General features: G+C 34.3%; 1 protein-coding gene across 1 annotated transcript in view; it reads right to left on the bottom strand.

Annotated features, from left to right (window-relative positions):
- LY75 (lymphocyte antigen 75) overlaps positions 1-26,590 on the bottom strand; it is a 212,563-nt gene that overhangs the window by 5,666 nt on the left and 180,307 nt on the right. Inside the window, exons 35-38 of the mRNA XM_077153968.1 lie at positions 25,888-25,998; positions 19,189-19,305; positions 17,496-17,669; positions 16,024-16,050 (exon numbers count right to left, since the gene is read on the bottom strand). Of these exons, the coding sequence (XP_077010083.1) occupies positions 16,024-16,050; positions 17,496-17,669; positions 19,189-19,305; positions 25,888-25,998 (429 nt within the window). The remainder of the gene's footprint in view (positions 1-16,023; positions 16,051-17,495; positions 17,670-19,188; positions 19,306-25,887; positions 25,999-26,590) is intronic.

Genomic DNA, 26,590 nt, shown 5'->3' on the forward strand with positions numbered 1-26,590 from the left:
AAACCCATGATTAACACAAGGTCCTGAAGATGCTTCCCTATGTTTTTTTCTGAGTTTTAGACTTCTGGTTGTTACATTTAGGTCGTTGTTCCACTTTGAGTTTTTTTGTTTGTTTTATGGTGTGAATAAGGGGTCCTCCTTCTGTCTACATTAAGTGGACTTCGTAACCTGTCAAAAACCAGTTGGCCATAGATTGATGGGAGTTTATTTCTAAACTCAGTTCAATTCCATAGTTCTGTTGCATTGGACCTTGTGCCCCTAGCATACTGTTTTGATTATTATAGCTTTCCAATATGTTGGAAAGCATTAATCCTCCAACTTCATTCTTATTTATCAAGATGGTTTTGGCTATTCAAGCACCTACTTTACCCTTTCAAATATATTTGGTCGTTGGCTTTTCTCTTTCTACAAAGAACGCTGTTGAAACTTGGATTGGGTTTGTACTGAATCTGAATCACAAAATTGGCAAAACAAAATTTAACAAATTTTACTCTTCTAGTACATGAATACAGAATATTCTTTTTTATTAGGTCTTTATTTCTTTTAGCAATGTTTTGTATTGCTAAAAAAATTCTGTACCCATTATCTGCTCCTCATTCTATCTCCTGGTAACCTGTATTCTAGATTCTAACATCTTTTACTTAAATTTTTCCCAAGATACTTGATTTTTTTAATTGACATTGTAATGGGATTTTTTTTTACTTTCTCTTCAGATTTATTGTTACTGTATATAAATATTGATTTTTTGCATGTTGATCTTATGCTCTGCAACATTGGTGAATTGATTTGTTAGCTCCAGGAGCTTTGTTGTGGGTTTTTCAGAGTTTATATATATATATATAGGATCATATCATCTGAAATAAAAAATGAACTTTTACTTCTGCCTTTCTAAGCTGAATGTCTTTTCTTTTTCTTGCGTAATTTTTTCTGGCTAGACCTTCCAGTACAATGTTGAGTAACAGGGTGACTATAAGCAAGGATCTTTCTTTGAGAAGAAGCTTTCAGTCTTTCACAATTGAAGATAATGTTAATGGTGGATTTTTCATGTATACCCTTAATGGGGAAGTTTTCTTTTATTCCAAGTTTTCAGAAGGGGTGCTGGATTTTGTTAAATTGTGTTTTATGTGACAAACAGTTAGATTTATTGAGTTTTTAATGTTAAACAACCCTTGTATACCTGGGATAAACCCCACATGATCAGAGTTTATAATCCCTTTCATTTGCCATTGGATTCATATTGCTAGCATTTTATTGAGAATTTTTTTATTAACTTTTAAAACTATGTAATATATATACAAGGCAGAGAAAGAAGAAAGCAATACGTTTCGAAGTGCTTTTCAACAAGTAGTTACAGGACAGATCCCAGAGTTTGTCATGCTACCATACCATCATCTTAAGATTTTTCCTTCTTGCTGCTCCAGAACATTGGAGGCTAGAAGGAATAAATATTTTTTTATCATCACAAATGACTTTTTTTCTTTTTTGTGAAAAATAATATATATACAAAAAAGCAATAAATTTCAAACAATTAAGTTTTAGAACAGATTTCAGGGTTTGGTATGGGTTACAATTCTACAACTGTAATTTTACAATTTTACTTCTAGCTGCTCTAAGACACTGGAGATTAAAAGGTACATCAATGTAATGATTCAGCAAGCATACTAGTTTGTTAAACCCTATCTTCTCTGTATAACTCCACCATCACCTTTTATCTTTTTCCTGCTCTTTAGAGGTATTTGGGATATGCCCATTCTAACTTTTTCATGTTGGCAAGGCTGTCATTAATAAGGGGGTAGGCAGATGGAACTAGCTGATTTTGTGGAGAGGCTGGCCCCTCTGCATTTCAGGACTTACCTGGTCCAGGGACTAATCTGGAGGTTGTAGGTTTCTGGAAAGTTACCCTAGTGCATGGAACACCTTAGGTGTTCTTTAGGATTGGCTGGAATGGTTTTGTTGGGGGTTGGCAAGTTATGATAGGTAGCAATGTCTTACTGAAGTTTGCATAAGAGCAACCTCCAGAGTAGCCTCTCCACTGTTACTTGAACTCTGTCAGCGACTGATACCTTATTTGTTATATTTCTTTTCCTTTTCGTCAGGATGGCATTGTTGATCCCATGGTGCCAGGGTCTGACTTATCTCTGGGAATCATCTCCCACACTGCTAGGGAGACTTTACAAAACCCTGGATGTCATGTCCGACATAGGGGAGAGGGCAGTGATTTCACTTAGAGAGTTGGGCTTAGAGAGGGAGAGGTCTTCCAGAAGTAACTATTAGGCATCTTATAGGTAGGCTAAGCTTCACAAGAGTAAGCATCAAGATCAAGGGCGTGACAAATTGATTTCAGTGTTTTTATGTCTGACACAAGTATCGGGGGTTCCCCAGTGGTAAAGTTTAATAGTTCCATTATTTTCTCTCCCATCTCTTTACTGAGTATTTTTACATCTGTAATTTTATTGTGGTATGTTTATCTGTGGCCTTGTAACCAGGGTGATACTGACCTTTTTAAATAGTGAGGACATGGTCCTTCCTCTTTGATTTGTTGGAATGGGGAGGGCACGTTTGGTGTGTGTTCTTATTGAAATATTTAATCAAATTCATTGCTGAAACTATACTCAAACACAAAACTTAACATATCTAATACTGTTTAGCCCCCCTATTTTTGGCCCATAGCATTGATGTGCTACCTGTGTTTCTATTAATGAAAGAATATTAAACCATCATATTAAGTATGCTAAGTATGGTCCACACTGCACAATAGATATATTTTTCCCATATACCACTCTATTTTTAACTCCTAAACAGCAACATACATTCATTCTAGTTCATGAAGGAACATTTTTTTAATTTGTACTATTAAGCAAAAATCGTCTACCACAAGGGCGGGCCGCGGTGGCTCAGCGGGCAAGAGTGCTTGCCTGCCATGCCGGAGGACCCCGGTTCGATTCCCGGCCCCAGCCCATGTAAAAAACAAACAAACAAACAAAATATAATAAAATAAGAAAATGTTTCCCTTTCTTCCTCCCTTCCTTCCTTCCATCCTTCCTTCCTTCTCTGTCTTTCTTTCAAAAAAAAAAAAAAAAAAAAAATCGTCTACCACAAGATTCACTGCTACACAATCTTGTTTTATCCTCTAGCTTTACATCTCAAATACTCGACTTTGAACCTCCCCTTTCAACTATAGTCACACATATTTCAGTGCTGTTAATTACACTCAACCATATTTTTGCAAACATCACTGCAGTCTGTTCCCAAACATTAAAATTTAACATAGTTAAAAATTCTGTACCTGTTAACTATCTTCTCATTCTATCTCCTGGTAACCTACACTCTAGACTCTGACTCTGGGTTCACTTACAATTAGCTCATATTAGTGACATTGTACAATATTCATCCTTTTCGGGGTAGGGAGGTGCAGTGCATGGGCTGGGAATTAGTATGTGTCCTTTTGCATCTGACTTCAGTCAACCTAATATCCTCAGAGTTCAACTATGTTGTTTCATGTTTCAGGAGATCATTCCTCATTTCTGCTGAATATTCCATCATATGTATATACCACATTTTCTTGATCCATTCATCGGTTGGTGGACACTTGGTTGCTTTCATCTTACGGCAATTATAAATAGTACCACTATGACCATCGCTGTGCAAATGTCCCTGCTTTCAGTTCTTCTGAATATATATCTAGTACTGGGATTGCAAGATCACATTGGCCTGCACAGTCTACATGCCCACCAGCAGTGAATACATGTTATTTCTCCATATCATCTCCAATATTTGGAGCTTTCTGTATTTTTTAATAATGGCCATTCTACTAGGTGTGAAATGATAGCTCATGGTTTGGCATACTTTTCCACGACAGCCTGTGATCTTTATCATCTTTCACGCTTTTTTGAGCCAATTATATTTTCTCTTTGGAAAAAATGTCTATTCAATTCTTTTCTCGATTTTTAAATTGGGTTGTCTTTTTATTGGTGAGTTGTGGGATTTCTTTATATATTCTGGATATTAAACCTTTATTGGATATGTGGTTTCCAAATATTTTCTCTCATTTATAGGCTGACTTTACACCATTTTGACAAAATCCTTTGGTGCACAAAAGTATTCAGTTTTGTGGAGGTAGCATTTATCTTTTTTCTTTTGTGTCAATTCTAGAAACCTTTGCCATATGACAAGATCTTGAAGATACTTCCTTACATTTCCTTCTATGAGTTTTGTAGTTCTTTCTTTTATAATTAGGTCTGTGATCCATTTTGAGTTAGTTATTTAAGGTGTGAGATAGGGATCCTGTTCCATTCTTTTGAATATGGATATCCGGTTCTCCCAGCACCATTTGTTGAAGAGACTTCTTTCCTAGTAGAATGGACTTGGCTGTCTAGTCAAAAATAAATTGACCATAAATGTGTGGGTTATTTCTGAACTCTCATTTCAGTTCCATTGATTAATATTTCTGTCTTTATGCCAGTACCAAGCTATTCTGACCACTGCAGCTTTGTATTAGACTGTGAATTCAGGCACTGTGAGTTCTCAAACTTCATTCAGGGCCATTCCAGAAAAACAATTATGATTGGCTCTTCTGTTTTTGTTCGTTTGAATATTGATTGGGATTGTGTTAAATTTGTAAATCAGTTTGGATGGAAGTGACATCTTAATGACTTTAGCCTTCCAATCCATGAACATGCAGCGTCCTTCCATTTATTTAGGTCTTCCTTGATTTCTTTTAGCAATGTTTTGTACAACTCCTTTACATCCTTGGTTAAGTTTATTATATTAATATATTTTTTGTTTTATAATATTATTATAACTATATAATATAGTTATGTAATAATATAATTACTATATTATATTCCTAGATTTGGTTCTCTCAGCTGCTATTGTAAATGGAATTTTTTTCTTGATTTCTTCCTCAGACTGCTCATTACTGGGGCATAGAAACAGCATTGATTTTTACATGTTAATCTTGTATCCAGCCATTTTGCTGATCCCGTTTATTGGCTAAGGCAGCCTGTACAGTTTTTTTTTTTGGGGGGGGGGGTGGATTTTTTAAATACAGGATCATTTCAAATGCCAATAGTGAAAGTTTCACTTCTTGCTTTCCTATCTGGATGCCTTTTATTTCTTTTTCTTGTTTCACTGCTCTTACTAGAACTTCTGACACAATATTGAGTAGCAGTGGGCTTCCTTGTCTTGTTCCTGATCTTAAAGGGAAAGGTTTCAATCTTCCAATGTTGAGTACAGTGTTGGCTGTGGATTTTTCACATCTAGCCTTTATTACCCTAAGTCGTCTTCTACTCCCACCTTTCGAGATGTTTTTATCTTTTAAGGATGCTGGATTTTGTCACATACCTTTTCTGCATCATTCGAGGTGATCTTGTGGTTTTTTTTTTCCCCCCTTGAATTTGTTAATGTGTATTACATTGATTTTTCTTGATTTGAACCACCCTTGTATATCTGGAATCAAACCCACTTGATCATGTTGCATGAGTTTTTAAATGTGCTACTTATTAGATTTTCAGGTATTCTGCTGAGAATTTTTCCATCTATATTCATTAGAGGAATTGGTCTGTAGTTTTCTTTTCTTGTAGTATCTTTGTCTGGCTTCGGTATTTGGATGATGTTAGCGTCATAGAATAAATTATGTAGTGTTCCCTCCTCTTCAGTTTTTTGAAAGAGTTTCGGCAGAAATGCTGTTCTTCCTAGAATGATTGGTAGATAGAATTCACCTATGAAGCCATCTGTCATGGGCTTTTCTTTATAGGGAAGTTTTTGATGACTATTATATCTGTTTACTTACGATTGACTTGTTGAGGTCTTCTGTTTCTTCTGTAGAGGGTGTAGGTTGTTTTTGTGTTTTTAGGAAGTTGCCATTTCACCTGAATTTTCAAATTTATTGGTATAAAAACATTTGTGGTATCCTCTTTTATCTTTTTTATTTCTGTGGAGTTTGTACTATTGTTCCCCTCTCATTTCTCTAACTTTATTTGTATCTTCTTTTTTCTTTGTCAGTTCAGCTGTGTTTGTCAATTTTATTGATCCTCTCAAACAGCCAACTTGTTTTGCTGAGTCTGTCTTGTTTTTTGTTGTTGCTGGTCAATTTCATTTATTTCTGCCCTGCTCTTTCTTTCCTTCTTGCTATGGAATTAGTGTTCTTTTTCTAGTTCCTTCAGGTGTGCAATTAGGTCTTTGATTTTAGCTCTTTTTTCTTTTTAATTTAGGACTATAAATTCCCTCTCAAAATGTTCTTCACTGTATCCCGTATGTTTGGGTTTTGGTTTTGTAATCTTTCAAATGGCACAAATCTGGGGGGACCCACTGGAACCATATCTATATGTTTTCCAAGTTTGGAATTGGAAAGAGCCACCTCCTGTCAATTCTGATTTATGTTTCACACCATCATCTATTATCTTATTTTTAACATTTTTTTATTGTGCAAACAAGAAATACAAAAAAAGCAATAATTTTAAAGCACACCGCAACAATAAGTTATAGAACAAATTTCATATCTTGCCTCTTGATAAGAGTTGTCTATTGAAGTCTCCAACTGTTATTGTTGAGAGGTCTATTTTGCCATTGTTTGCCTCAGGTATTCTGGACACCATAGTTAGGTGCATAAATATTTGTGATAGTTATTTCATCTTGGTGAATGGCCCCTTAACTGTGTTTGGTTTTTTGTCTCTAATGACATTTTTGTATTTAAAGTCTAATTTTGCCCAGTATTAGTATATAGCTACCTCAGTCCTTTTTTGGTTACTGTTTGTGTGGAATTACTGTTTCTGTCAAATACCTTCTGTTTTCACAGGAACTGGCAGTGCTGTGGTGCCATTATTTCCACCCACCTTAGAGGTAGAGGGGACAGAGGACTAAAAAATAACTTATCTTTTGTAGGATCATGGGGAATAGGATGCCAGAATGCACCAAGCGAAATACCTTCTAACCTTTCACTTTCAGCATACTTGTATCTTTATGATTAAGGTGAATTTCTTGTAGATTGCATATAGATAGGTCACATTTTTTAATCCATTCTGCCAGTGTCTCTTGATTGGCGGATTTAAGACAGTACTTACTTTAACCATTTTATCCTTTGGGTTTTATATGTCATGTCTTATTGTTGTCCTTTTTTTTAAAAAAAAAAATCTTTTCAGTTACCCTTACTCTTCTTCATTTCTACTCTCTCCACACCTGTCTCTCCCATCTCTTCTTTTCAGCCTGCAGGTTTGTTTAATATTTTTTATAGGGCAGTACTCTTGTTAACAAACTGTCTTAGTTTCTGTTTCCCTGTGAATATTCTTAACTCACTCTCTTGGTTTTTTGTTGTGTTTTGTATGCTGTATGGTAGGGATCACATTTCACTCTTTTTTCATGTAAGTATTCCAACCATTTGTTGGATTTTTTTGGGGGGGGAGGAGTGCATGCACATTCGGGAATTGAACCCGGGTCACCCGCATGGCTACCGCTGAACTACCGTTCCACCCCTTCTCTCATTTTGAAGGACATTTTTGCCAGTAAAAGAATTTTTAGCTGGCTGTTATTCTTAAGTAAATCATAGTATTGCCTTATTGCCTCTATGGTTTCTGATGAGAAATAGGCACTTAGATTATTGTAGTTCCCTGGTAAGTGATGGATTGCTTTTTTTTTTTTTTTTTTTTGGCTACTTTTCAGAATTTTCCTTTGGTAGTTGACATTCTGATTAGAATGACTCAAAATGGGTTTACTAGGGTTTTTTTCTGTTTGGGGTATGTTGGGCTTCTTGGATTTACATCTTCTTATCTTTTGTAAGGGTTGGGAAATTTTCAGCCATTATTTTCTCAAATGATCTTGGTACTTTTCCCTTCTCCTTCTGGGATGCCATGATGCATATGTTTGTGCACTTCGTAATGTCAGTCATTTCCCTGAAACCCTGCTCAACTTTTTCCAGTCTTTTCTCTTGTCTGCACAAGTTCGGATCCTCTCTTCTGCCTATTCCAATCTGTTGCATATCTCTAAATTATTTTAAATTCATCTATTAAGTCATTTCCATAAAATCTTATTTTTCTTTGTATGGTATCAAATTCTTTTTCTTCCCCAGTGTCTTCTTGATATCCTTTATCTCTTTAACCATCCTGTTGAATTTGTTTAGATTCGTTTGAATATCTTTGTTTAGTTTCAAATTTTATACCTTCTTCAATTTCTTAATATGTGCATTTGGTTTGGCTATGTCTTTGTGTTTCTTAGTAAATCTTGTAATTTGGGGCTGGTATAAGATTATTCTGAATATTGGTTTCCCTCTTGTTTAAAATTTTGTTGTTAATTGGATTTGTTGTTAATTGTGTTAAAGCCCTTCCTTGGCACTTGGTTTCTATTTCCCATTGAGTACAGAGCCAGAGTCCCACAAAGTGGGTGTAGACCAGTTCCAAAGAGCCCTGGGGAGGGTCAGGAAAGCAACTTCCCAAGATTATGCTTTCCCAGCCTTCACAGCATATGGCACATTTTGGCATTCTATTCCCCATGATCCTACAAAAGATAAGTTATTTTTTAGTCCTATGTCCCCTCTACCTCTGAGGTGGGTGGAAATAATGGCACCACAGCATTGCCAGTTCCTGTCCAGAAAGGACCAAGGCTCTGGGACCCCAAAATCCAATTTCACCAACCAGCAGTTGGATGAGAACTGCCCCATCTCCCTGTTTCTGGGTGGGATGGCTTCTCTGACTCTTCCAGTCTGCAGCAGCTAACCAGGCAGGACCCAAGCCGAAGCAAAGCTGTGGCCTCAGAGTTGGAGGGGTAGGCACCAGGAGCCACAGCTGAGCTGAGTTATTCACCAGTTTCTCTGTTTCTTCCAGCTCTTCTGAATATGTTTTAGTAGTCCTTTCCTGGTCTCCTGAGCTGCTTTGGAGTGTTTCTCCCTTCCTCTGGTTGTTTTTGGTATTGGGGTGAGGTCTGCCTCTCCTAATTACACTTCTTCCTGATTTGAGATCTTTTTAAATGAAACAGCTATAAACTACCACAACCTTTGTTGTGGTGCCGTAAGTTTAGGTATGTTGTGTTTTAATTTCCATTCAACTCAAGATATTTCCTAGTTTACCTTATATCTTCTTTGACCTGTTGGTTGTTTCATAGTACCTACTTTAATTTCACATGTTGGTGAATTTTCCAATTTATTCCACTTAAAGATTTCTAGCCTCATTCCATTGTGGTTGGAGAAAATACATTGGTTGATTTCAGTGTTTTTTAATATAATTAAACTTTCTGTGGCTTAATATAGTCTGTACTAGAGAATGATCCATGTGTACTAGAAAAGAATGTCGATTATGGTGCTATTGGGTAGTGTGTTCTCTATTTGGTCCATACCGTCACCTAGGTCATTATGTACTTATGTACTTAGTGATATTCTGTCTGGATATTTATCCATTATCAAAAGTGGTGTTTTGAAATCTGCTATTAGTGTAGAGCTGGCTATTTCTCCCTTCAAATCTCTCAATATTTGTTTTATATATTTTGGGGCTCTGCTTTTAGGTGCATATATATTTATAATTGTTATACCTTCCTCTTGAATTGGCACCATTAATCAGTATTTTATGACTACCTCTACCCATTGTATCAGCTTTTTACTTAAAGTATTTTTTCTGTTGTTAGTATAGTTACTGCAGCTTTCTCTTGGTTACGTTTTTCCATGGTATATTTTTTCCATCCTTTAACTTCAGTTTTCTTATGTGTCAAAATATAAGGCAAGTCTCTTGTGAAAACCATATAGTTGCATCCTGCATTTTATCCTTTCTGCCAGTGTTTGCTTTTTGACTGTAGAGTTTAACCCATTTATATTTAAAATAACTACTGATAAGGAGGACTTTATATTGCCATGTTGCTATTTGGTTTCTGTAAATCTTAAATGTTTTTTTTGACCTACATTTCTTCCATTACTGCCTACTTTCATATTTATTTGGTTCTTTGTATTGTATCATTTTGAATCCCTTCACATTTCTCTCTGTATTTTTCATATATTTTCTCTGTGGTTACCCTGGAGCATGAATTTAATATCCTAAATGTATAACAATCTCATTTGATTTGATCTCAACTTCACTTCAATGACATATACATATACTGTTACTTTACCTTTCTGTCCCCCTACCTTTTTGTTGTACTTGTTAACAGATTTTATCTTTAAGTATTACATATCCTAAACTATAGATTTGTCATTACTTTTTATGCATTTGAATTTTAAGGCCTATTAAAAAGTAAAACTGAAGTGACATACCAAAAAAATACAATAGTACTGGCACTTATAATTACCCATTTGGCCATGTTTACCAGAGGTCTTTATTTCTTATTTCCACATTAACCCACTGTCCTTTATTTTCCATTTGAAGGATTTCCTTTAGTATTGTTTTTAGGGTAGGTCTAGTGATACTAAACTTATTCACCTTCTTTTTTGGGATAGTTTATATTTCATACCTCATTTTTCATCACTAGATAATTTGTTTCACTGCCATGTTACCTCTGTTTTTTTGTTTGTTTGTTTGTTTTTTTGCTTGAAATCTGCAGTTAATCTTACTGGGACTCACTTGCACATAACATGTTGCTTTTCTCTATTCAGAACTCTCTCCTTTTCCTTTGACAACTGTGTGTCTAGGCATGGTTCTCTTTTAATTTACTTCCTTGCAATTCTCTGGTGTTCTTGAATGTGTGTATTTTTGTCCTTTAGTCATTACCCTTTAGAAGTTTTCTGCCAGTATCTCTTTGATTATTCCTTGTCCCCTTCTCCTTGGACTCCCATAATGTGAATATTGTTATGCTTGATGATATCCCACAGGTCTGTTAAGGCTGTATTTTTTTTTTTTGGTGATGGTGTATAATTCTTTTTTCTCTCCTGTCTGGACAACTTTTTTTCTTTTCTTTTTTTTTTCATATGAAAACAGATTTTATTAGGAAAGAAATTAAAAGAAAGTAACTGAAAGTAATTAAAAAAGCTTTCAAAAATAAGGCATAGTTGGGTGCATGGGTGGCTCAGTGGTAGAATGCACATCTTTCATATGGGAGACCTGGGTTCGATTCCCGGACCATGCACCCCACCCCCTCTCCAAAGATTAGGTATAGTTACATCACCAGATAAGATGGCTCCAAAACCTGAAGAGATGTGTTGGGAAGTCTCAGAAGCAGCATTCCAAGTCTCATTAGTAAAAATCTACAACAATCTTTGAAACAGCATTCAGAGCCTCCTTAGTAAAAGTCTACAACGAAGCATTCTTTCCCTGGATAAAGATTCTGATGAGATGCTCTCTTTTTTTCTTAAGTTTCTCCTCTCTCTCTATCTGCTTGCATGCAGTTTTTTATGATATCTTTTCACAATAGTGGCTGAATTCCAATTAGCTTATGTTACCAGGCCCAGTTTGGTCCTCTGGGAAATGACCAGGGATGGAGAGGAGCAGGAGCTTCCTGGAACCTAGATATCTTTTATCAAAGTGCACCTCCTTCTTTGAACAACTTCTTGTGTCTGATTTCTGAGATCATTGATACTTTTTTCTGCCAGCTCCAATCATCTGTTGAAATCCTTCAGGCAATTTTTCCTCACTCTTTTTTTGTGGTCTCCAACTCCAATAATTCTGTTTGGTTCCTTTTTAAAATTTCTCTTATTGAGACTCTTACAATGTCTGTTCATTGTTTTCTTGATATTCTGTAGTTCTCTCTCTCCGTGTTTTACTTTATCTCTGACACATAGAGAGTCATTTTTAAAAAGTCTTTGCTAGTTATGTCTACAGGCTGTTTCTCTTCCTTCATGGTTTCTAGATTTTCTTCTTCCTTAGGATGGATCATCATTTTCTATTTCTTTGTGTATATGTGTGTGTCTTATAAAGTGTTAATTCCATGCTTCAGTCCCTGAGCTGTCTGTTCTTAGGTTTCTCTCCAGTTGGTTATGTGCCTGAGACTTACTTGAAGGCCACGAGCTAACAAAAACAGAAGAACCAACACTAAATGCACCTTCCACAGTTTTTGCAAAGTATCTCTGCTTTAGATGGTTGTCTCCTTCAGAGTTAGGCCTCCTGTTGAATAGATCACTTTGCATCATTGTGAAGTGCAGCATCCTCTCTGTCTTTTAAGAGGCTGTGTCTTAGCCTGGGCTCATTACTGGCTCTGGCCTTAGGTATTCTCCTGGTTTAGAGGAATCTGAATGTCCCTTCTACTCCCTATGGATTAGAGTTTCAGCCCCTTCATGATGCTTGTTCTAGTTTGCTAGCTGCCAGAATGCAATATACCAGAAACAGAATGGCTTTTAAAGGGGGGAATTTAATAAGTTGCTAATTTACAGTTGTAAGGCCGAGAAAATGTCCCAATTAAAACAAGTCTATAGAAATGTCCAATCCAAGGTATCCAGGGAAAGATACCTTGGTTCAAGAAGGCTGATGAAATTCAGGGTTTCTCTCTCAAGTGGAAGGGCACATGGTGAACACAGCGTCATCTGCTAGCTTCTTCTCCTGGCTTCCTCTTTCATGAAGCTCCCCGGGAGGTATTGTCCTTCATCTCTGAAGGTTGCTGGCTGGTGGGCTCTGCTTCTCGTGACCATGTCGTTCTGCTCTGCTCTCTGAATCTCCCATTCTCCAAAATGTTTCCTCTTTTATAGGACTTCAGAAACTATATTGAGACCCACCCAAATGGGTGGAGACATGTCACCTAATCCAGTTTAATCACTCTTGACTAAATCACATCATCCAGGGATATGATATGATTACAGTTTCAAACATACAGTATTGAATAGGGATTATTCTACCTTTATGAAATGGGATTTTGATTAAAACATGCTTTTCTAGGGTCCATACATCCTTTCAAATGTTCTATCGTATGACTGAACGATGTTAGTCTTTTGCCCAGGCCACTTTGCTGTGTTTCTTACACTGCTTTAGCTGTCTCCATCTGCTGCTGCCTTAAGGACAAGTTTTGGATGGATGAACCTGAGACAAGTTTCCTGGTTCAGTCTTTGAAGTACCCTGATGGATTGGCACAATAAGTATAAGTATCCCAGAATGTGCATCGGGGTTGTACCACGCACCCTCCAGAACTGGGCCAATGGCCCAGAATGGTAGCACAGGCTGGCTCCACACCACACTAGAGTGAGAGTAACTAGGGCACCACGAGCTTCACCTACCAGTATTAATGTTGTGTTTTGAGTCAGTTGATACTCACTCAGTTACTGCAACACTTTATAAACTATTTTCCAGAGTTTTGTGGAAGATAACTCTGTCAGTTTTTTTCTGTGGGGAAATACCCTATGCCACCACTTTGGTGACTGGAACTGACATTCAAAAAATTTTACTATGCTGTGCTTAGAAGAAGCCAGTCATTAAGCTAACAGTTTTATTAAACTTTACACAACCTACTTTTAGCTTAATAAATATCCTTAGAACCAATATGAGCACACTGTTTTCAGTGTATTAATGAATGTACTATAACATTCATAATGCAGAGTTTATGTTCAACTTTAGAAGAGCAGAAACATAAAACAACAGAAAATTAAGAGGCCATTTATCCTAAGAACTGGACAGCATCCAAGATCAATGGGGCACAGTCAGTGATTGTATATACCATTAGTATTTTCACATAATGTGGCTAAGCTTCCTCCAGAGCTTTTAGCTGGCTAGTTGCATTCTACTAAAAGTGTAAGAGAAAGCTAATCTTAAGGCAACTGACTACTACTGTAGTAATACAGTATATATGTATGTCTTATACCTGGAGATGTATACATTCTACATTAGAAAACCTGTTATTCTACTACATTAATGAGTTGAGGGAGAATATCCAGTGCTACTTTACAGTAAGCAAATAAATGTTATTCTTTTTATATCAAATCTTTTTTATTTCAAAAACCAAAATTTCTTAGCTAGGAAGAAATCTTATTCAATCTAATAAAAGGAAATTAAGGAATCCTATAGTAGACATAGTGAAACATAAGAACTTTCCTGTCATTTTTCAAACGCATGCAATCTGTTTTCTCAACCCTTCTGCTAAAACTGCGGTAACTGTGGTTATCAATGACCTCTATTTGCCTAAATCTATAAATGCACATTTTAATTTTTGTATCTGTTACAACTTGCTTGTTAACCACCCAATGTTGAAACTTTCTCCTCACTTGGCTTTTATTGCTCTCCTTTGCTTGTACCCATCTCTTTCCAACCCTGCCAATCAGTCAGCTCTCCTTGGATGTACATGACTTTACCACTTTAAAACTATATAAAACCTTTTGTTAGACTCTATAATCACAGGTAAATTAATTTGAGTGTCTATGGTATATACTTAATCTTCATTACAGTTCCTAGGTTTTAATTCCTTTTTAATGTTAAGAAACTGGGGCCTAAGGTTTAAATGCCCAATTTCAATTTCTGAAATAATTCAGACCATTCACCTTGGTTTATGCTGATCATTCCCTTGGGTAGCCTTTAACTTCTGTTGCAAATCAAATACATTTTGTATGACAGCCTTTCAAACTTCCTTCAAATCTTTGTTATGCTGAAATCATTTTTTCTGGAGGTCTTCTCTGGCCAACATCATTATCAGGGAAATGAAATCAAAACCACAAGATTGCTACACACCCAACAGATTTGTTAAAATGAAAAAAGATTGATGATAACATCATGGGGAATGTGGAGCAAAAGGAACTTGCATACATTGTTAGTGGGAATGTACATGGTTCAACAACTTTGAAAAACTATGGTAGTTTCTAATGAACTTAAACACAGCTTACTCTTTGACGCAGCAATTCTCACTCTTTGGGATATTTCCAAGATAAATGAGAACAGGTCCAAAAGGAAGATGTGTATAAGAATATTCACAGACAACTCTATTGAGATTAGTCCCAATCTGGAAACAATCCAACTATCCATCAACAATGGGATGCAAAAATAAACTGGTATTTTTTTTAAATAAAATACTTTGTAGCAATAGAAAAAAGTGCCGTGAGTACATGCAAAACTATGTATGAAGCTAAAAACATTGAGTCAAAGAAGCCAGACATTAAAAAATAAATATTGTAGGATTATATTTATGTAACGTTCAAAAACTGGCAACCCTAATTTATGGTGAGAAGTTACTGCCTCTCAGATGCGTGGTGGAGAGGCAGCCATTTTTTGGAAAGAGGCATGACAAAACTTTCTGGAATGATGGAAATTCATCATGCTGTACATTTAAGATTTCTGCATTTTACTCTTACACTTCAGAAATAATGTGGATAAAATAAAATACTACCCAGTTGGCAAAAATCCAAAATTTTTGTATCAGACAGTGATACATTGCTCCCAAGAATGAAAAGTGGTAACTCCAGAAAACTCAACGTTATAGATTCATTTTAGATCTAGCAATTACATTTCATGGAATGCGTTCTACAGATAAACATGCGTTAGTAAAAAATGATTCACTTCTGTACTGTTTATAATAGCAAATGTCTGGAAACAGATAGGGTCCAGAGCGGATCAAATAACTATTTATTCATTATATATACACAATAGGTGAGAATGTAGTTGTAAAAAAATAAGATTAATAGGTCAGGATATAGAAAGATCTCTAGAACATATTGTCAGTAAATATATTCTAATAAGACATACCTGAATTTGCTTATGTTAGCAAGTGGTAAATTCAAAAGACATTAAATAAGAAACATGAAAATACTGCCCAGAAAGGGGAAAAGTACAATAAGGTGGATGCTGAACAGGATGATGTGAGAGACTTAGTTGTTTGCCTAACAGAATTTTGATTTTGAAACGAATATATATTCCTTTAAAAATGCATTTAGTAAGCTCTTAAAAGGACAGATGCTGAAGTGCAAGTTTTTTTAACATAAGATGCAAAGTCACTTCCAGCAAGTACATTAATAGAAGTTAATGAGAAATTATGATCTGGTTAAAAAAAATTCATATACAATATACAGTATCACATTCAAAATGTCAAGTCCTATTACTAAGCTAATAGATCTTTCTATATTTTTATAAATAGTTCTTTATGTTATATAATTAATTTTAAAAGATAATCTTAAACTTGTAGGGGAAGTTTTAAGCAAAGACCATTACATACCTGATAAATATTTCTTGTGATATGGGACTGAAATACAAAAGAAAGTAAAAATTAAAATTGAGCACACTCGATTCTAAGTTTGATTTTAAACACTTTCAAAGTAGCTAAACATGAACACTTTACTAGCTTAAATACTGTCCAAAATTCTATGGCTTGGTCTCTTATCTGTTTTTAACTTAAGTTTCTTAAAAAAAAAAAAAAAAATGTAGAGGCCTGACAGTGCATCAGCTTGCCTGGAAGGAAACAAATAAGGGAACGGGGTAAAAAGACAAGGATGAGGTGAGGGAAATAAGAGGATTCTGGTTGGAGAATCTGTAAAAAGCAGTAAAATTAAGGTATACAACTGTGACCTACCTCCTTTAATATGAATTTGCTCCCTGTTTCTGATGTTTTGAAATTATAGTTTAATTTAAAAACTGGTATAAAGAATAATGCCCTAAGATGGAGTACATGAAAATAACCAATTAAAAAAAAAACAAATATTGGAAATAGAATGCTACTGCAGTGGAGGAGGTACAGGGGTGGAGGGCTGTGTGTAAAGAACGGAAATAACCTCAGCCAGATGCATTTTGGCTTGCAGTTGAAGTAGAAGACGACAATGCTAAGGATACAAAGCGATGAAATAGTGTTTCAAGCATCCCAAATTATAGTTTGAAATTTAAGTTTCTTCAATGAGAAAACATTTACTTTTTAATATTTAGGAGAACAAACTTTGTCCAGTGTTTAACAATAAAATAAGTATATTGTGCACCAGGGTAATTCTGTTCATTAAAAAGCATTCTAAGAAAACTAGATTTTTTTTATTAATTAAAAAAATTAACAACAAACAAAAATATTAACATATCCTTCCATTCTACATATATAATCAGTAATTCTTAATATCACATAGTTGCATATTCATCAAGAAAATTAGATTTTAATACAGAATAAATTATAAACAGTATTTTTTTCTATATTTGCTTAAAACAAATATTGCACAGAATCTAGTTCCTTGTAAAGTAACCTTATCATGAGAATTCTGGATTTTTGCATGATTTTTTTTTTTTTTTTTTTGGTTTGTTTTTCGCATGGGCAGGCACTGGGAATCAAACCCGGGTCTCCAGCACGGCAGGCGAGAACTCTGCCTGCTGAGCCACCGTGGCCCGCCCTGCATGATTATTTTTAACCACTTACAGTTCTTCAGTCAAATCACATGTAGAGGCATTATGGTAATTCTTTTAGACAAAAGAAACTTGACATCTTTCAAATAAGTAGACAGAATACAATTATGTCTATTGCACATGATCTGGCCCTACCTCTTGAGATGTGAGAGAATTCTATATATGACTTCAAATATACTGGGGGGCACACCATCCTAAAATACTCTGAAGTCATATTTCTTCTACTTAAGGAGCCATACTAATCTCAAAATTAATCTGGAAACTAGCCTTTCTCCACCATTAGAATTGAAAAAGGCCTTCAATCATACTTACTAGCTACTTTGCAAAGGGTTCCTTCCACAGAAGAAACTTCACAATTTCCTTTTTTCCATTCACCTGTCTTCATATGCAGAAAAGCACAGGTGTCGACTAGATTCTCACCATCTTCTTGGTCTGTCCACTTATCAAATGTCATATTTGACTTATCAAACCACTTGAAACTTTCATCTGTTGGAATATTTTCAACATTATGACAGTAAAAGTGTGTTAAAAGAAAACCAGAGTACACCAGTGTTCACAGTACCATCATTCACAATAGCCAAAAGGTGGAAGCAACCCAAATGTCCATCAGCAGATGAATGGATTAACAAAATGTGATCTATACATAAAATGGAAAATTAGCCTTCAAAGGAAGCTCTGTTACGTGCCACTACACGAATGAACACTGAAAACATTACATCAAGTGAAATAAGTCAGACACCAAGGGGCAGATACTATATAATTCGATTCATATGAAACAGCTAAAATAAGCAAACTCAGAAAATACAGGTTACCGGGGTGGGAGGACTTGGGGAATGGAGAATTAATACATAGTAAGTGTTAAGGTTTCTGTTGAGGGTAATGGAAAAGTTCTGGTAATGCACGATGGTGAGGGTAGCACAACTTTGAATTTGAATGATCCCACTGAGTCGTAGGCTTGGGAATGGATGAGATGGCCAAGTATGTTATTAGAGTTTAAAAAAAAACAAGAGCTAAACACTGACAATTAAGTGAAATACATTATCCTAGATGGGATCTAATATTGGAAGAGAAGGCTCAAAAGGACATTTCTGGGACATAGAAACAACTGGAATACAGATTGTAAGCTTTATATCAATGTTACTTTTAATAATATAGTTACGTAAGTGAATAAATACCCTTATTCTTAAGAAACGTATATGGAAGTATGTGTTCAAAGAGCATGATATGTACAGTCTACTCGAATGTTCAGAAAGTGCATAAACAGATAAGGTAAATGTGCTAAAATATTAAAATTGGTGGATCTGAGTGTCTGGGGGAGGGGGCGATATGTGTTGGAGTTCTCCATATGAGTTTTGTATTTTTGCCACTCGTGTAAGTTTGATTTTCTTTCAAAATAAAGAGTTTAAAAGAAAAAAAAGCTAAAGGGGTCTAGGGTTAAAGTAGGAAGTTACTAAGTTATGGCCTAAACTTTTGGTTGTAGGATATAAATTAGGAGGAATTGATCCTTTGTACAGGCAAATAATCACGTTATTAAAGAATTCTGAAAATCCCATTTTTGTAAACAGTATATACATATGAAATATATTTTCATGGGAAAAGGCAAGAAAAACAGTTATACTATAGTAACCTTATTTTGAAAATCTTTACATATGTATTTTTCTACAGTAATAAAAATATCTACATACTAAAACCTTAATAGGTCAATCTATCCTTATTCTATTAATTTCTGACACTAATACTAATTTTTATGACCATGCCATTAAAAAAAATACTGAACCTAGAACAGATTTTAATCCAGATAAGAATCAACTGTGGCTCTCATATGAAACACAGTGCGCTATTCAAGGAAAAGAGGTGTCGCAAGTCCTGGATACATAATAAAAACATATTTCGAAGCTATGGGAAATGTCAACTTCAAAGAAATGAGGAATCTTAAAAGCCATCGGATTTACTAACATTAAGGAATGAAAAAAAAATGCTATCCCACAAAGGAAGTATCACTTACCATCTGTGTCATAAAACATGCCTAGTAGGATATCACCTGGGCCTTTCCATTGCTTTTTCAAAGTATCTAGTATAAAAGCATTTTCTTCTTCAGTATGTATGCTTATCATGTCTGCTCCTGAAAGCATTTTAGGGAGAAAAAAGTTAGCATGTTCCAGAATCTATGAAACATCACATTAAATATATAAATATGCATTATTATAAGATGTATTACACTTAAACATCTTTTCAAAGAAACCTTTTAGAAACCCATACAACTTAAAGGGGAAAAGAAAGCTATCAGGTCAAGTATCTCACCTAAAACCTATTGTTAAAGAGGGAAGTTACAAACTGGGCAGATTAAAGCTCTCAAAAGTAAAAAAGAAAACACCCCAATAGGAAAAAAAAAAAATTGAGTAAGAATTTTTAAAAGGTAATTCACTCTCACAAAAGGAAATATGATGCAAGAAATATGTGAAAATGCATTCTCACAAGTAAAGAAAATAAGCAGATGTACAGATTAACAGTGCTGGCCTTGGGTGTAGGAAAATAGGAACTCAAACAGCTAGTAGGAATAAAATTAGCACAGCCTTTTTGGAGGGCATTTTAAAAGATGTAATCAAAGCCTTAAAAAAAAAATACATAATCTTTGACTCAACAATCCTTAGCAATTTATCCTAAAATAACCATTGGCTGCTGCTCACACAAGTAGGTACAATCATTTATATTAGTCACTAATTGTAATTAGTGATTTAATTGTAACCTAATTAAATTTATGATACTGATAGACTGGAAATAATTTAACTGCTCAATATTAGATTAAATCATTTGTGGTATATGATAGAATAATGTTATTTTCTACTAATTATTAGAAAATATGCATTCTATACTGCCATGGAAAGACTTTTTTTTTAGAGAAAATTCAATGTATATTAGTTTGCCTAGCATGATACCATTTTTGTTAAAAAAAAAAAACAAAACGGAACAAAACAGATAAATACTTTCTAGAATATACTTGCAGGGGAAAAAAACATCCAGGCTAGCTACCAAAAATGCTAAGGATCATAATCTTAGGGTGAGGTAATTTATGTTAATTTTTGTTTTATTTAAAAAATATTTACATATTCTTTTCTAAGTTTTCTGTATGGTTATGCATTAATTATGTAAATAGAGACTTTTAAAAGGAAACATATATAAGATTGACCTTTAAAATACTTTATAATACTCATAGTACTTCAAGGTCAGGATTCAGCAAGGTTCTATCTCTGAGTCAGTTACCCTTTTTTAAAAAAATCTGATAGTTTCCTTATCAGTTCTAGCTGCTATGACCTCCTTTCTATTAAATGTCAAATAGACTTTTAATCTATTTTACATTAGTACTTGTGAAATGTGACTAAAATGCCACTCTGGAAAGATCCTCAAGGGAAATATTGAACTAGGTTATAGTCTAGGATTAAGTATTCAAAGATGATTTTCTCATCCTTTTCTCAGATTTTGTGACAGCCAATGGAACGTTGATTTTTTTTAATTGTAACCTAATTAAATACTGTATAAACTTAAATTATGTCAGACAAATAAGACAAACTTTCATTTTCTTTATGATAAGTACCTGAAAAAATGCATGTGCTTAGGCAAATTTTTCTAGGCTGCAATACCTTTGACACACCTGATGACATGTAATTTGGTCCTTAAATTCATCTTTTGCATAGTGACAGCTCATCACAAAAGACTAAAAATATTTTTGTTCTATTTTAATGGGTAGTGTATAAATTACCCATTATAACATTATAAAATAATAAAAGTTCCAGGCTCACCATTATTTTCTTAAGTGAATAACAGTATCAAAAATAGAGGGTAATGAAAGAAAAAAAAATAGATAAATAGGACCTCCTCAATATTAGGAAAATTTGTGCTTTAAGGGACTTTGTCAAGAAATTAAAAAGGCAGCCTTGGAAACCACATGTATCCAATAAGAGTTTCTATCCAGAATATATAAAGAAATTCTACAACTCAACAATAAAAAGACAACACAATTAAGAAATGGACAAAAGATTTGAATAGACATTTTTCAAAAGAGGAAATACAAATGGCCAAAACGCACATGAAAAGATGCTGGACGTCACTAACTATCAGGGAAAGGTAAATCAAAGCCACAATGAGGTATTTCACATCTATTAGAATGGCTATTATTTAAAAAACCCAAAATACTGAAGTGTTGGAGAGGATGTGGAGAAATAGGAAAACTCATTCACTGCCATTGGAAATGTAAAATAGCGCAGCATCTGTCAAAGACTGCTTGGTGGTGCCTCAGGAAGCTAAGTATAGAGCTGTTATATGATCTGGCAATCCCACTTCGAGGTTTATACCTAGAAGAACCTAAAGCAGGGATGCAGACAGAAATTTGCACACTGATGTTCATAGTGGCATAATTCACAACTGCCTAAAGATGGAAGCAGTCCAGCATCCATCAACCCACACAGATGAATGGATAAACAAAATGTGGTATGTAGATAGGATGGAATATCATTCAACTGTAAAAATCAATGAAGTCCTGATGCATGTGATAACGTGGATGAAACTTGAGGACATTGTACTGAGTGATGTAAGCCAAACACAAAAAGACAAATACAGTATGATCTCACTAATATAAACTAATTGATCAAGAGTTAGAATCTAGAATATAGGTTACCAAGAGATGGAATGAGGGTAGAGAATGAGGAGCCGATGCTAATTTGTGTAGAATTTTTTATCATCAATCGACTTTTCCTTTTTTGTGAAAAATAATATGCAAAAAAAGCAATAAATTTCAAAGCACATAGCAAAAACAATAAAAGCAATAAATTTCAAAGCACATAGCAATAATTAGTTGTGGAACGGATTTCAGAGTTTGGTATGAGTTACAATTCTACAATTTTAGGTTTTTACTTCTAGCTGCTCTAAGATACTGGAAACAAAAAATATATATCAAAATAATTCAGTAATCTTTCTAGTTTGTTAAATCCTACCTTTTCTGTATAACTCTACCATCACTTTTGATCTTTCTTTCACTCTTTAGGGATATTTGGGCTATGCCCATTCTAACTTTTTCATGTTGGAAGGGCTGTCGATAATATGAGATAGGGGAATGGAACTAGTTGAAGTTCTGGAGAGGCTGGCCTCTCTTCATTTCTTACTTATCTGGTCCAGAGACCCATCTGGAGGTTGTAGGTTTGTGCAGAATAATAAGGTTGACTGTAAAGGTTTGGAAATGGATAGAGGTGATAAATTATTCTAATTACCAGCACTGAATTATGTGTGTGTGTGTGTGGTTAAATATGTTATTAGAAGGAAAGCTAAAGGATAAAACATAGGACTGTATAACACAGTGAACTCTGCTGTGGACAATGGCTGTGGTTAATAGTACAAATATAAGGATGTTCTTTCATGAACTAGAACAAATGTACATTACTGTTACGAAGTGATAATAACAGGATGGTATATGGGAAAAATACCTAATGCAAATTATGAAGTATAGTTAACTACCTTTTTAATATTCTCTCATCAGTTGTAACAAAATAAATTATAACACCAATGCCAAGTATCAATAATAGGGGGTATGAGGAATACTGTGTATTTTTTGGAGTAATGAAAATGTTCTAAAATTGATTGTGGTGATGAACACACAATTCTGATTTAACGAGAGCCACTGATTACACACTTTGGACAGACTGGATGGTGTATGATTATATCGCAGTATAATTGCTTAAAAAAGTAATTTACAATCAGAGAAATGTAAAAACTGATTAGATTTTAAGAAACGTTTTTAGGTATGAAATGGTATTATGTTTATGTTTTAAGAAAAAGTCCATACCTTTTAGAAATACATAATGAAATATTTACAGAAGATATACTAAGGTAGAGGCTTTGCTTCAAAATAATCTCAGAGAGAAGTAAAATAGATGAAACAAGACTGACCACAAATTGTTGATTGTTTAAGCTGGGTCCTGAGTAAACAGAGGTTCATTATATTAGTTTCTCTTCTTTTATGTATACTTACAATTTGCTTAATTGAAAGTTAAAAAAAACAAGAGATATGAAATATACCTCAAAATATACCTCACTGAAAAGAAGTAGAGGAGAGGAAGAGGACTTTAAGAAAATGGTAACACTAAAAACAAGGAGAGCGGGTGCACGGGTAGTTCAGTGGTTAGAACGCCCGCCTTTCATGTGGGAGACCCGGATTCGATTCCTGGACCGTGTACCCAGAAAAAAAAACACCAGAACAAAAAGACAAAGAGAGAGCCAACCATGAATGCAGCAGGAGACAGGCCAAATCTGATGGACATTTTACATCACGTCTTATCATTGGTTCTTGTACCTCCTTTCAAAATAGTTCATAGTAAATCCTAAAAACAAGCTTTTAGGGTTTTAGTAGTTAAAAATAATTTTTTCAAGAAGTGCTAATTCCACTCACTTCATTTCGATGTTTTTTACTTACTTAAATAAATGTGTTTTTTTAATGTGGTGAATCATGCTAGCTGTTGATTTTTCTATATAACCATAAATTAATGCAATATTGAATTAAGGGAGACTTTTACTGTCTTAAGTATAAACTTAACATTCTGATTGGGGGAGGGGAAGGCTGGTTTTTAAAATGGATAAACGGGTGAAATATGAGGCATAAATAAATGGCAATTTGGACTCATGAAAAATAAAAGAAAGTTAGCTTAAAAGCACTGGGAATAATTATAAATATAGTTCTCTGCACCAATAAAGTAAGAAATCACTTTTTTATATACCCCTAAAGGTAGGTTTTAGATATGATTTTGCAAATCCTAATGCACATATTCCAGTATTCTTTATGCTTTTTCTTCTTGATGGTAGAGAAAACTGAATTTTTATCAACCTACTCTTCTAAACCAAAACACTTTCTTAACCCCAAATAAGTAAAAGTTAGTTACTCCTAACTAAGCTAATTTTCTGATTCCTCAATGAAAAGGATATTTGTAGAGTGGAAGCAAATTTATAGGATTTTCAAATAAATGGTAGAGTTATAAGAAATGTATGGGAAACTTTTAAAAATCAAATCAACAAGTCCAGTTGTATTTGTAAAACTTTCACTGGAGAATAAAAATCAGATTTTCTTTAAACAAGACAAATTTTATAGACAAATTTGTATAGAACAATTAAAAATTCCTAACTGGCTCCCCTGCTTGGACAAGTGACATTAACAGACTTTGAAACAAAACTCATGCCACAAAGTTGTTGGGTGTTTTAAACTTTTGTTTTGCTTTGCTTGCTACAGAAAAATAACAGATAAAGCTATCTACAATTGAATTGTAGAAGAAGTCAGTCAAAACATATTAATCATTTCTCTGTATAGTAAAGTTACTTAACTGAATGAATACTTGTAATAGATATTAAAGCTGGACAATGAACTTTGATTGGTCATACAAGCTAGTTAAGATTACAGTCAGCATGGTGATCAGCCTCCAGGATAATTTCTATTATTGCAATCTGTGGTTTTGTCTTAGTATACAATATACAAATTAGTTAAAAAAGAGAGAGAAAACAGTTGCAGGGGAAACCCCATTTTAAAAATCTTGTAAGACCACTAACTTGCTATTATTCTGTTTCATTAAAATGAAACTATTTTGGCATGTTGAAAATTCTGTCTTGTTTTCAGAGAGCCAATATTCAAAAGTCTAGCAAGTAAGAATTTTTCAAACAGATATATTGAGTACTTACAATGTGGTGCTCAGGATTAAAAATTTTATTTACATTTATTCCTCTTGTAACAAAAAATATGATTTCAATGTAAGGTATCACTAATATAATCTTACATTCTTCCAAAATGTTGTATTAGTGATTTTGTCAGAATTTATGAGTAGATGTTTTTAAGTAAAAAGTATTTCTGAATGCTGGAGTGATGTGAATATGCCAAAGACAGAACTTGATGAAGTGATGAAGAGATTTTAGATTTCACATAGTTACTTAAAAAAAAAAAAAAAACTTTCAAGAATCAAGAACTCTTGTATTATCAGCCTAGATATTTCAGTTGACAAAGATGTTTGCGCTGACAGCCACAGTAACCATTAGAGGCTTAACAGGCAAATCACCAAATATATAAAAAAAAGCCCCCAAGCACATCTTTTTCAAAAATGACATCTTTTATATAAAATATTCCACAACATGAAATTGTATTTCCCAGAAAACTCTGTGTGTATGCTCTAGGCAAATGGCCTTTTTCTCATTTTTAATTCGTACCACATTTTCACTTCATGATCCCACATAATCTGGCTTTGCATGATTGAAACAGCACTTTCAGGGTAGAATAACAAAGTGAGGAAGAATTCTGGTCTGAAAATCAGACCCTAGTCTGAATCCTAGTCTTGTCAGTTATTACCTGTATGACCTTGAACAAATAACTGAATTTTCTTAATAAAAAAAGGACTACCTATAGGTTTATGATAATTAAGCCAGATAAACTATAGGATGTGATCAGCGTAGTGCCTGGCACATTGTTCACACTCATTAAATGTCACTTAAGTTGCTAAGAGTCTGTCTTCTCTTGTTAAGAAGTAGAATCTAATGACTCCCTTCCAACTCAAAGATTAATGTACCTCCAGTTCCACTGCTGGTGAATTCTGTGTTACACAATAAAAGTTAAAGTCCCAATTTTTTAAGAAACTGGTGAACAATGTTTACAAATTTGTGAAAAACAAAAACAATAAGCACCTACCATGGTCAGTACACTGATTTCTAACATCTTCTATACTTTCTACTTTGATGGCTTCTTGTAGAAAAATGTAACAGCTGTCTTGGAACTGAATCCAGGTGGATGAAGGACAGTCTATATAGTAAAAGAGAAACAATGTTAAATAACTCGAACATAACAAGTAAATCACTGAAAATTACAATATTAACTATTAAATGTTCACACACAAAAAAGGCAAATTCCCTTGGTAATTTAGAAACAAAGCTCTTAATCTTTGTTAAAATATAAAAAATCAACCAGTAAAATAGGAATTTGTTTGTCCCTATTATACAAGTGGGAAAAAGAAACATGTCAATGATTCTCCTGACTTGGCAGAGTAAAATTACAAGTATTTAAGTTGTTCAGGAATTCAGACAACGGAAATTACAGTATCATCATGGCATGGCAACAGACTATCAAGGAAAACATCTCATTAGAACACATGCTTCACTTTGAAAATTTTCTTCATAGTATATGGTAACCATTTTGAAAGAGTTAAGAGTTTTATGAGATCCCTTCAAATTGTACTTCCAAGAACATATTTTTATCAACAGAAAACAAGTTGCTAGATTATAAATATTCACAAAAATTTTCATATTGCACAGGAGAGCAAGACTGAAGTTTTCTGCATGTTCTTAATTTAACATCTCATCAAAGCATATTCTTTCAACAAATTTTATGAAAAAGA

Source organism: Tamandua tetradactyla, chromosome 3 (genome assembly GCF_023851605.1).
Source record: "Tamandua tetradactyla isolate mTamTet1 chromosome 3, mTamTet1.pri, whole genome shotgun sequence".
Lineage (NCBI taxonomy): Eukaryota > Metazoa > Chordata > Mammalia > Pilosa > Myrmecophagidae > Tamandua > Tamandua tetradactyla.